The sequence below is a fragment of the Staurois parvus genome, unplaced genomic scaffold (genome assembly GCF_062004578.1).
Source record: "Staurois parvus isolate SC_StPar_1 unplaced genomic scaffold, SC_StPar_1.0 ptg000389l, whole genome shotgun sequence".
Lineage (NCBI taxonomy): Eukaryota > Metazoa > Chordata > Amphibia > Anura > Ranidae > Staurois > Staurois parvus.
Window position 1 is genome coordinate 51,051 of NW_028318185.1, and position 13,277 is coordinate 64,327.

Here is a 13,277-nt window from a genome sequence, read left to right on the forward strand (position 1 = left end):
AGGTCCATAAATATTGGGACATCGACACAATTCTAACATTTTTGGCTCTATACACCACCACCATGGATTTGAAATGAAACGAACAAGATGTGCTTTAACTGCAGACTGTCAGCTTTAATTTGAGGGTATTTACATCCAAATCAGGTGAACGGTGTAGGAATTACAACAGTTTGCATATGTGCCTCCCACTTGTTTAGGGACCAAAAGTAATGGGACAATTGGCTTCTCAGCTGTTCTATGGCCAGGTGTGTGTTATTCCCTCATTATCCCAATTACAATGAGCAGATAAAAGGTCCAGAGTTCATTTCAAGTGTGCTATTTGCATTTGGAATCTGTTGCTGTCAACTCTCAAGATGAGATTCAAAGAGCTGTCACTATCAGTGAAGCAAGCCATCATTAGGCTGAAAAAATAAAACAAATCCATCAGAGAGATAGCAAAAACATTAGGCGTGGCCAAAACAACTGTTTGGAACATAAAACTTAAAACTTAAAAAGAAGGAATGCACCGGTGAGCTCAGCAACATCAAAAGACCCGGAAGACCACAGAAAACAACTGTGGTGGATGACCGAAGAATTCTTTCCCTGGTGAAGAAAACACCCTTCACAACAGTTGGCCAGATCAAGAACACTCTCCAGGAGGTAGGTGTATGTGTGTCAAAGTCAACAATCAAGAGAAGACTTCAGCAGAGTGAATACAGAGGGTTCACCACAAGATATAAACCATTGGTGAACTCAAAAACAGGAAGGCCAGATTAGAGTTTGCCGAACAACATCTAAAAAAACCTTCATAGTTCTGGAACAACATCCTATGGACAGATGAGACCAAGATCAACTTGTACCAGAGTGATGGGAAGAGAAGAGTATGGAGAAGGAAAGGAACTGCTCATGATCCTAAGCATACCACCTCATCAGTGAAGCATGGTGGTGGTAGTGTCATGGCGTGGGCATGTATGGCTGCCAATGGAACTGGTTCTCTTGTATTTATTGATGATGTGACTGCTGACAAAAGCAGCAGGATGAATTCTGAAGTGTTTCGGGCAATATTATCTGCTCATATTCAGCCAAATGCTTCAGAACTCATTGGACGCCGCTTCACAGTGCAGATGGACAATGACCCAAAGCATACTGCAAAAGCAACCAAAGAGTTTTTTAAGGGAAAGAAGTGGAATGTTATGCAATGGCCAAGTCAATCACCTGACCTGAATCCGATTGAGCATGCATTTCACTTGCTGAAGACAAAACTGAAGGGAAAATGCTCCAAGAACAAGCAGGAACTGAAGACAGTTGCAGTAGAGGCCTGGCAGAGCATCACCAGGGATGAAACCCAGTGTCTGGTGATGTCTATGCGTTCCAGACTTCAGGCTGTAATTGACTGCAAAGGATTTGCAACCAAGTATTAAAAAGTGAAAGTTTGATTTCTGATTATTATTCTGTCCCATTACTTTTGAGCCCTTAACAAGTGGAAGGCACATATGCAAACTGTTGTAATTCCTACACCTTTCACCTGATTTGGATGTAAATACCCTCAAATTAAAGCTGACAGTCTGCAGTTAAAGCACATCTTGTTCGTTTCATTTCAAATCCACTGTGGTGGTGTATAGAGCCAAAAAAGTTAGAATTGTGTTGATGTCCCAATATTTATGGACCTGACTGTATATGTATAAACGTATGTAGAAGCATGATCCTGTCACTTCCGGGTTTCCATGACGTCAAACTGGTCCAGCGAAAGCGAGGCTTGGAGCGCACGCCTCCCATTTTTGGGGTTTTACAGGCTATACAAACTGGTGCTGGTCTTTTGGGCACCTTTACATGTGAGTTCATAGTTATTTGTTCATTTTTTTATGCAAATAGTTCAGTAAATACTACATTTAATTCATTTGATTTATTTGAGCGGTGTGGAGCATTACCTTCATGATAAGGAGATCCTGGTACATAGGACCCTGTTACCACTACAATATTTTGGAATCTTGTGAATGTTCTATTGGGGCAACACAAAAGATGGGCTGTTAACCGGGACAGATATCCCAGGAGAGCTGCAGCTGGTCTTCCATTCCAATATAACAAATGCGCTGCTTGACCACCTTAATTTGGGTCAATTAACTTTGGCGAGTGTGAAATTCATTTATTATGTCTGCATGTGGTGAAAACGTATACTTTGTTGGCATACAGCAACGTACTTCTATGGGGCTGTCACTACATTTTATGATTGTTTTAGCCCTCATGCACACTTGAAGTTTTTACAGCGGCTGTTTTTGGCTTTTGACGTTTTTTTCTACAGCCAGTAAACCCCCCAGCATGTTATCCTATGTGTCCATACACACACAGACTGTAATCAGCATTTTTTTGGCTGGGACGTTTTTCTGGCTGTAAAAAGACTCTAACACTGAAAAACTTGGTAAAAGTGGTAAAATGCCGCAAACTGGCGTTTTTGGACTTTTTTTGACCGAAAAAATTTTTTTTGGGGAGGTAAAAAACGCAAAAGTGGAAAAAAACGCGGGAAATGGCTGTTAATCACGGCAAAATGCCACTAAACGCTAATGCAAAAACATTAAAAAAAAAGCCGAAAAACTCATGTTTTTAATGTGACTTTACACAGCAAATGTTACCAGCATTATCAAAACGTTCCGTGTGCATGGGGCTTATTATCACTTATTTATTATTTATTTCAGGTACTTATATAACGCCATCAATTTACACAGCACTTTACATATATATTGCACATTCATATCAGTCCCTAACCCTCAAGGGGCGTACAATCTAAAGTCCCTAACTTACATTCATACATACACATACTATGGACAATTTAGACAGGAGCCAATTAACCTACCAGCATGTCTTTGGAGGGTAGGAGGAAACCGGAGTACCCGGAGGAAACCCACGCAGGCACAAGGAGAACATGCAAACTCCAGGCAGGTGGTGCCGTGGCTGCGATTCCAACCAACGACCCTAGTACTGCCAGGGGAAAGTGCTAACCATGACTGTGTTAACTTTGTAAAGACAAATACAATTTTTTGCATTTAAACAGAACAGTTTCAGTGCAAAAAACAGGTTTGTTTAGGCCAACTGCAATAATTTGCTTTAAGTGCCAGTTTACACTAGATGCATTTCAGTTGCTTTTTTTCTGCATCCAAAATGCACAGAACGTAGGTGAACCATTTAGCCACTGTGCTGCCCATGTCCCTTATTCAAATGTTGGATGTATATTATTGGTTGGATGCTATAGGAATTATGCATTCTCACATTTGATTTGTTAATAGCATCTGGTATTAGATGTAGAGAAATGGTTTGCTTTTGCATTTTCAATTGTGTTGCACGGTTGGTATAGCGCCTACCTATTCACCGTTTATACATCTATAGCCAGCTTTAGACAAGAAGTGTATTACTGGCTAGATCACCAGATGGAGAAAAAGGAAAAAAAGAAAAAATAATAATTCAGCTATTACATCTAAAGGAGTGGTAAGCTGCAATATATTCCATTTTTTGTTTAGTGTTGCTTTAAAACTAACCTGAACTCTAGCAATGTTAATTTTACGTTTGTACAGTAATACCCTGAAAAATGTTGTCTTGAATTCCCTCTTAAACATAGCAGTGCACTTCCTGTAGACTCAGAACTGTAGATCTGCAGAGGGAGGTTAGATGTTGCATTGCTGCCTCTGACTATTAATCTCACTAGATTTGGGGGTTATTGTCACGGATGTGGTTTTTTTGGAACACATGCCAAATGCAGGTTAGCAAAACCCACTGACTTTAATTAGGCAGCACATTTGGCAGCTCTGGGGCTGTGTTTGACCTGATTTTCTTGTCAACACCATGTTTTCCCTTTGGAAGCAACTGCATACATTTGAATGGAACACACAGCGTTTGACAAGAGAGTTCCTCCAAAAACTCTTAGTGTGAAAATTGGCAATGTCACTAGTGTGCTGATCACTGTTGTTCTTGCTAGAGTGGAAGCTGTGCCTGATGATTGCCTGCATTGTAAGGATCTCCCTGTTTCTTTCATTCTGTGGATTTGTGCTGCCTCTCCTGCTGCTTCTTGAATATTCCCCTTTCAGACACTTGGGGGGGGGGGGGGGGGGAGACAAGCCAGTAATGGGGAAAAGACTTGTTGCAATATAGGAACTAGTCACTAATACTAGTGACTAGTCCTTTGCTTGTCTTTTATTTATTTATTTCAGGTACTTATATAGCGCCGTCAATTTACTCTGCGCTTTACATATATATTGTACATTCACATCAGTCCCTAACCCTCAAGGAGTGTACAATCTAAGGTCCCTAACTCACATTCATACATACATATACTAGGGACAATTTAGACAGGAGCCAATTCACCTACCATCATGCCTTTGGAGCGTGGGAGGAAACCAGAGTACACGGAGGAAACCCACGCAGGCACAGGCAGGGGCGGACTGACAACTCATGGGGCCCCCAGGCAATAGGGGATCACGGGGCCCCTGTGTCCTTGCCCAAACTCAAAAAAGCCTATGAAAAAGGTACCAGGGGCATCTCATGGGGCCCCCTACTGACCCAGGGCCTTTGGGCAGTGCCCGAGTTTCCAAATGGTCAGTCCGCCCCTGGGCACAGGAGCCAATTCACCTACCAGCATGTGTTTGGAGTGTGGGAGGAAACCGGAGTACCCGGAGGAAAGCCACGCAGGCACAAGGAGAACATGCAAACTCCAGGCAGGTGGTGCCATGGTTGAGATTTGAACCAATGACCCTAGTACTGCCAGGCGGAAGTGCTAACCATTTAGCCACTGTGCTGCCCATTTAGCCACTGTGCTTTTTGAGCAAATCTGTTTATTATGACTAAGAACATGTATGCACTAACTAAATAATATAAAGGAAAACAAGTAATACAATGGCCACAAATGGAGCAAAAAGATCATAACAAAATCTTTGTAGCAGAAACCTGCTTAGTTCCTGTACATCTATTACTGATGCAGAAAGCATGGAGAAAACTACAATGTACTGATGTTTAATAGCTCAGGCACGAGACTGATGCTACATATAGGAGTTCATGTATACAGGTATGATAGTAATACAAAAAAAAAAATAATCCTCACCAGTTTTGTACTAAGAAGTCAACTAAGGGCAGGGAGGTCTGGTCAGCAGTGCGCACTGCAAAGTGGAGAGCGGTTTCACCTGGCTCCTGCAAATCCACAAAACAATTATTTTTAAAAAACAAAATAATAAAATGTCTTCATTCACAACACAAGAAGATCTTTCCCTGAGATGTCAGTTAAAGTGCTCAGAAAGCGGATCACTGTGTTTACTTTCCTTTAGAGACATTCTCTTTTCTGTCAAAATCTGTGTACATATGCATTCAATAATGCCCCTTTCACAGGGGCAGACTCCGCTTGCTCTGTGGGGATCTGTCCATTGATCCCCTGCTGAGCAGAGCATAGCGGGTGGATGACAGGTCTGTGTACACTACACTTATACAGAGCAGACATGGACACAGCCCGCTCTGCGGGTGGTTGGATGTAGACTTTACTGTCCATTGACACCCGACTGCCCTCCGACCCAATCCCCTTTTGTTTGTCTCTAGCAGATCGGATCGGGTCGGAGGTAGGCGGGAGTAAGTGGACACAAGTCCATTTACATCCGCGGTTCCATAGAGGAGAATGGAGGATCCAATCAGGTCCGCCTTTCCGGTTGTGGGATAGGGGCCTTAGACTTTGGCTAAATCACCAAACATGTGTGAGCACTTTAGTGCAATAGAATTAGACAGGATAATCAGACTGTCCCATATGGACAATTGTGGGCAGACAGAGAAATATGCTTTGTTTATGGGCAGCAGATGACCACCAACTACTACCAGCTGTCCAGGGGCAAACTAATGATCAGACACATTGAAATGATTGGCCATCCTCTATTGTATCTACCCTGAAATGAGTCCAATTATGGTGATATCAGTCTGATGTCTGCAAAGATAAGGTGATGAATACTTTTATATAGAGCGTATGCAGAAACGATAGCATAATTAATATATTATTATTGCTTTCTTACCCAACCTTCCACCAATGATATGGTCAGTTCACTTTTAACCACTTCCTGTCCGGCCATTGTATATAAACGGCCGGACGGTGGCAGTGAAGGGTCGGGTGGACGTTTATAAACGGCTTTCCCGGCCCCCTGCTTGTGCGTGCTCCCTGGGAGCGCGCAACACCGTGATCCAGTGTCCGTTGTGTCCTCCGGACACAGTGAAACACCGATCGTCGGACAGGACCTCTGTACGAGGTCCCGATCATGTGATCACTGATTGGCCAATCAGTGATCACATGCAGAGTAGTAAACAAGATGTCACTTGTGACATCATTGCTTACTACTTGTGAAAACTGTGAATGATCACAGAGCTCACATGGTACAAGGCTATTCACAACAGCCTTGTACCATGTGACAAGCTGTGACCAATCACAGCTTACTCAGTAGTTCTCAATGGCTGCAAGAATGCAGTCAGAGAGAAGGAGAAATGATTGCTTTTACAGCCTTGATGGGTGCAAAAGCAATCAGCGTAAAAAAAAAAAAAATCTTCATCACCCCCCACAAGTAGTACAGTGTCACCATGGTGACACTCTACTGCTAGGGTAACCGTATGTAAAAAAATAAATAATAATATAAAAAAATAAAAACAAAATGTAAAAAAAAAAAGTTTAAAAATTATAATTTTTGGTTATAAACTAATTTGGTTTTTTTTTTTACTAAAAATATAACGGAATACATTTTGGCCAAGATTTATGATGAAATATTTGCAAAATTTTATAAGAAAAACACTTTTTTTCAAAATTTTTGGACTTTTTAATTTACATAGCAAAAAAAATAAAAATCCCAGTGCTGAATAAATACCACCAAAATAAAGCTTTATCAGTCTCAAAAAAATGCTAAAAATTAATATGGGTACAGTGTTGCATGACCGCGCAATTGTCATTCAAAATGTGATAGCGCTGAAAGCTGAAAATTGGCCTGGACAGGAAGGGGGTAAAAGTTTGTGGACTGGAAGTGGTTAAAGGATAAGTTCACCTTTCATAACATGTATTCAGGGTGTAGCATATAACTAATTTAGCAGGCTCCTCCCACTAGGCCGCATGTTTCATTCACAGAGTTTTGTGAATAGATGAACTACAATGAACGTTGGCCATTGTGGCTGACGGCTTGTAGTTCTCAATGAACCAAGAGGGTGCTGATGGAGCGCTCCCTTAGTTCATTGACCTTTCTGGACTTCAGTAACTGCCTGCCCATATGGGCAGACAGCTACAATGACAGTCTGCAGGAGCCTGACATTACACCTGTGATCTGGTGATTGTGGTTGCCATACTTTACAGGCTCCTAAAAAAAATTTAAATAATAAATGCACAATTTTTTACCTGCCAAATAAAAGTACATTTATTATTTTATTTTACAAAGGTGAACTTAGCTTTTAAGGTAACTTATGACTTTCCCGGTCACCAGCTAATAACAAGTATACTTGCTGCATGTCAATTTTGAAGCCACGGGATCAGCATGACAGCCAGGAAAGCAGCAATTTCAGATGAAGGTCAACAACAGCAGAAGCTGTATTTCTCTCAGTAAAAGTTACTTTCAAGCAATAATAATAAGCATTCTAACAGTACCTGTCCAGATTCTACCAGTGGTTCCATGATCTCTACTCCTTCTGCATAGACTTGAATTAGTGCAAGTAAATCCCTCGATTTCACAGCCTCCAGAAGCTCGCTCAGTTTCTCCGCTCCTGAAGTGCACATTTTCCGGCAGTACTTATGTTCCACATACTTGGCTGTGATGTATTCTTTACGTGCAGTCCTAGGGAGAAAAGACACTAATTAAATAGAGAATGGCAATGATAGTGATTAATGGATTCCATTTAGTAGATCCGAAGAGAAATTTTACACAAAGAATTAGTCACAGTTACATAGTTAGTCTGGCTGAGAAAAGACCAAAGTCCATCAAGTTCAACCATTAAAAAAAAAAAAGTTATAATCCTACACACACAGTTGATCCAGAGGAAGGCAAAAAACCCAACAAAGCATGATCCAATTTGCTCCTGCAGGGAAAAATGTCCTTCCTGATCCCCCGAGAGGCAATCAGATATTCCCTGGATCAACTTTACCTATAAATGTTATATCCAGTTATATTCTGTGTATCCAAGAAATTAATCCAGGACTTTTTTAAAGTAATCCACTGAGCTGGCCAGAACCAACTCTTGGGGGGGTCTATTCCACATTTTCACAGCTCTTACTGTGAAGAAACCTTTCCGTGTTTGGAGATTAAATTTCTTTAGTCATTGAGCTGATGGGAAAAATATGATCGTGTCCTATGGGTTTTGAAGCAAATAATAAGAAATTCCTCAAATACGTAACGTGCAAATTAGGACCTCGCATTGGGTTGTTGGGCTTAACCGAACCTACAACTCTGCCTATTCAGGGAAAGTAACAGTTTCTCTCTGCTACTGATAATTACCTCCCCCACACTACCTTACCTGCTGGAGTCTTGAGAAGACTTAGCGTCTGAGCCTTAAAGTGTTACTAAACCCACAACAATAAAATCAGTCTGTATATGCAGTAAAGCATGCTTGTTATACTCACTGTGGAACCTAAGGGGTTAATCCTCTGCATTGTGTAAAAAGGATGTTTGATCCTGATATATCGTGTGGAGGCACTCTGCACATGCCCAGTTTGGTGTGTATTGCTAGAGGTTTGTTTTTTTTTCTTTCTTGGGAGAGTACATGTGATCAGCACTGTCCAGACAGGGTCAGGGGTTCTGCATCCTCCTAGGGCAAAATGAAAACTCCTCCTACAAGCTTTACCCAGTGCACGGCTGGACACTGCTAGAAGTCACAAGACTGCTCTAACTGCTGACGAGAAAAGGTATTTCGCAGTTTATATTTACTAAAATAATTGCACTTCCATATTGTGTACTGTGGGAGACCAGATATAGTGAATTTAGGGTCCGGGGAGACCAGATATAGTGAATGCAGGGTCCGGGGAGACCAGATATAGTGAATTCAGGGTCCTGGGAGACCAGATATAGTGAATGCAGGGTCCGGGGAGACCAGATATAGTGAATGCAGGGTCCGGGGAGACCAGATATAGTGAATGCAGGGTCCGGGGAGACTAGATATAGTGAATGCAGGGTCCAGGGAGACCAGATATAGTGAATGCAGGGTCCGGGGAGACCAGATATAGTGACTGCAGGGTCCTGGGAGACCAGATATAGTGAATGCAGGGTCCGGGGAGACCAGATATAGTGAATGCAGGGTCCGGGGAGACCAGATATAGTGAATGCAGGGCCCGGGGAGACCAGATATAGTGAATGCAGGGTCCGGGGAGACCAGATATAGTGAATGCAGGGTCCTGGGAGACCAGATATAGTGAATGCAGGGTCCTGGGAGAGCAGATATAGTGAATGCAGGGTTCGGGGAGACCAGATATAGTGACTGCAGGGTTCGGGGAGACCAGATATAGTGACTGCAGGGTTCGGGGAGACCAGATATAGTGACTGCAGGGTCCGGGGAGACCAGATATAGTGAATTCAGGGTCCTGGGAGAGCAGATATAGTGAATGCAGGGTCCGGGGAGACAAGATATAGTGAATGCAGGGTCCGGGGAGACCAAATATAGAGAAAGCAGGGTCCGGGGAGACCAAATATAGAGAAAGCAGGGTCCGGGGAGACCAAATATAGAGAAAGCAGAGTCCGGTGAGACCAGATATAGTGAATGCAGGGTGCTGGGAGACCAGATATAGTGAATGCAGGGTCCGTGGAGACCAGATATAGTGAATGCAGGGTCCGGGGAGACCGGATATAGTGAATGCAGGGTCCGGGGAGACCGGATATAGTGAATGCAGGGTCCTGGGTTTAGTAACACTTTATGACCAGCCCCCCATGCATTGCTTGGGCCTAATAGCTGGACTGCATCTTGGGAGGATGGAGCAAGGATCACATCTCCTCCTATACTTGGAAGTACTGGATATTTTACAGGGCACCAGGTGGAGAATGGCGCAGTGTGAGGACGGTGAGTACCTACAACAAAGGGGGCAGGTTATCAATTGAACTTCTAACTTTGCAGAGAAGTGACAGGTTTACTTTGTTATGCCCACAAATCAAGCAGGATGGATAAACGTGTAAGTATCAATCTCAACAGTCCCGTGCAAATACACAAAGGCTCAGATTGACCTGCTATTAGTGATATCACTTTTTCCTAGTAAACTGGTGGGCTCGGTTTACTTTGGCTCAGAGCACATAGTGGCTGCCTTTATAGTATCAAGGCAGAATAACTTCCAACTTTTTTTTTTTTTTTTTTATTACTTACATATCACTGGAAGGAGTAGGTTTTGGTGATGGAGTGGGTAAATTCCCTTCCATTATTTCATTGAAGCTATTGTTTCCTACATTCTTGGCCAGCTGTAATAAGAAAAAAAAAGTGTGAACATATATAGAACCCAAGGTTGTTTAAAGTCTTCGTTCATTCAAGACTAAAAGCTGAGTTTTGTGTGGACACACCGGTGGACTTTAACCACCACTGCTAATGCTTTAGATTTTAATAGGTCTCAGTTTTGGCTCCCAAATCAGATTTTGGGCTCAGATTTTAGAGAACAGAGATTTATACTGCTGATCTACCTGCATACTTGTTGGGACTTCTGTCCCGTCCATGCTATTTGATGAGGTAAAGTTAGAGGCGCACTGAACTCACTGGTACCGCTGTCACAGGTTTACTGTACATGGGAGTCATATTTTCTCTGAATTAGCATTAGAGCTCATCAATTAGTAGTGAAATGGACAATGCACAGATCCAGATCTCCCAATTTTAGAGCAACAGCTACCTCAAACCCACAAGGACCACAGTTGCTCGCTCTGATCTGCTCTCATTTCTTTAGCACCAGTTGAGGTCCCTAGACAATCACAGCATCAAGGGGGTGTTGCTATTGCCTGTAAGTCGACTCTGCAAATGTGTGATGATCTATCGGCTAAGGTTGCATCTTTCCCACAAGAGTTCTGCATCTAAAAGCACCAATAAAAACAAAGTAAATGCTCCGGAACCAAACGTCACTCAAACCGGAAAGCAGCTGTATGCCACCGACGCCTGACCTGGTGCCAATATGTTTTATTTTAGACTGTCAAAAGCATGAAGTATTGCAGATATCCAAAAAGTAACTAACTAAACCCATAAAGGTTTCTATCATACAACTCCCCTTGCATAGCCACAACAGGCTGAGTTTGGCTTTCCAGCTGAGCTTTTACTGTCCCATGATGAATCCACTAGATGTCAAAGTATACTCACCAAGAGTTCAGAAGTGCCTAATTTGTCTAATTCCAGAGACTGGATTCTAGAGATGTGGACGCCCATTTCCCTATGAATGCCGGAGCATTCTATACAAGTTAAAATCCCCAAGTTAGTGGACAGCCATGTTGGATCTGTAAAGATTAAAAAAAAAAGGAGAGTTAAAATAGGCTAAAACAGAGAACAAGGAAAAAGTAAAGAATAAGTAACTACATCACTTCCATTCCACAAAGTCTCAAAGTAATCTTCCATTGGCCTACCTACAGTATGCACTCACTGGCTACTTTATTAGGTACACCTGTTCAATTGCTTGGTAACACAAACTGCTAATCAGCCAATCACATGGCAGCAACTCAATGCCTTTAGGTATGTAGACGTGAAGAAGACAACTTGCTGAAGTTAAAACTGAGCGTCAAAATGAGGAAGAAAGGGGATTTAAGTGACTTTGAACGTGGCATGGTTGTTGGTGTCAGACTGGCTGGTCTGAGTATTTCAAAAACTGCTGATCTACTGGGATTTTCACACACAACCATCTCTAGGGTTTACAGAAGAAATATCCAGTGAGCGGCAGTTGTGTGGATGAAAATGCCTTGTTGATGTCAGAGGTGAATGAGTAGACTGGTTGCTGTGACATTCAGATGGAAGGGTCAGAATTTGGAGTAAACAACATGAAAGCATGGATCCATCCTGCCTTGTACCAACGGTTCAGGCTGGTGGTGGTGTGATGGTGTGGGAGATATTTTCTTGACACTAGTAAGATGTACCTAATAAAGTGGCCGGTGAGTGTATATTACTCTGTGTTCTGAGATATGTCCCACAGTGAATCTGATTTATTTGGATGGGACAGGAACAAGACAATGCACCAAAGACTTTTGCTTGCAAAAAAGGCAACAAAATGCATGGCAATATGCCTGGTGTGCATGAGTTCAAGTCCCTTGATTTGTCTGTGACCTTATTATGTTTTTCCCACACCTGACAGCTACACCTCTTCCCCAAACCAACCCCACTCCCTGGTCGTTATATAGACAGATTTGTAAGCTCCCAGGATCAGGCCCTTCTAACCCTCTTGTATTGAACTGTATTGTTGCTGTATTGTCTCCCGTTATATTGTAAAGCACTGAGCAAACTGTTGGCGCGATATAAATCCTGTGTAATAATAATATAAATCCTGTATAATAATAATAATAATATAAATCCTGTATAATAATAATAATAATATAAATCCTGTATAATAATAATATAAATCCTGTATAATATAAAACCTGTATAATAATAATAATATAAAACCTGTATAATAATAATAATATAAATCCTGTATAATAATATTAATATAAATCCTTATTATTATTATTAATAATAATAATAATAATAATAATATGGGACTTAATTTATGAGACATTCTCTCTACATCTATGACAATGTTGTAACATATGGTATTTATATTCATTGTTGGCATCCATTATGACAAATCTTTTCATGGTTTCATGTTCTAAACTGCTTTACTTCTTCTATGGCTCTGTCCTATTACCTAAACTGTTGTTAAAAAAAATCAATAAATACTTACTGACTACTGACAGCAGCAAATATTAAGAGACACAAAAAAAAAAAACCTATGCTGAATCTCTACCATTTTCATTGCCAAGTGTGGCCAATGGGTCCACATATCAGGAATATATTCTTACCATTATCATGCTCCACTGCTGCTCCTGAAAATCGTATGCAAACAGTAACTTTCTGAAGGTCTAAGGCTCAGTTTACACTAGCTATGTCAGCAGTCGTCAGACAGGATTTCAAGCGTTTTTTAACGCTTCTCAAATGCCTATGAAAATTCTGCACATGGAAGCACACAGTGCTGTTCACACTGAAGAGTTAGCATCGCAGCAAAACTATCGCCTTGTGTCGAGTCATGAGAAGTTGAAGCCTCCCATTCAAGTCTATAGTGCCGCTCCGCATTTTGAGACATTTGTGAAGCGTTAATACCATTTAACTTTATTATAGGCGTCTGT

At 41.7% G+C, this 13,277-nt stretch overlaps 1 protein-coding gene across 4 annotated transcripts in view; it reads right to left on the bottom strand.

Moving 5' to 3' along the window:
* The window catches only part of ASAP1 (ArfGAP with SH3 domain, ankyrin repeat and PH domain 1), a 491,182-nt gene that overhangs the window by 51,044 nt on the left and 426,861 nt on the right, over window positions 1-13,277 (bottom strand). For all 4 annotated transcript variants that reach the window (XM_089685927.1, XM_089685924.1, XM_089685928.1 and 1 more), the window contains 4 exons: window positions 11,272-11,405; window positions 10,303-10,394; window positions 7,610-7,796; window positions 5,063-5,148 (listed from right to left, as the gene is read on the bottom strand). In XM_089685927.1, the coding sequence (XP_089542053.1) occupies window positions 5,063-5,148; window positions 7,610-7,796; window positions 10,303-10,394; window positions 11,272-11,405 (499 nt within the window). The remainder of the gene's footprint in view (window positions 1-5,062; window positions 5,149-7,609; window positions 7,797-10,302; window positions 10,395-11,271; window positions 11,406-13,277) is intronic.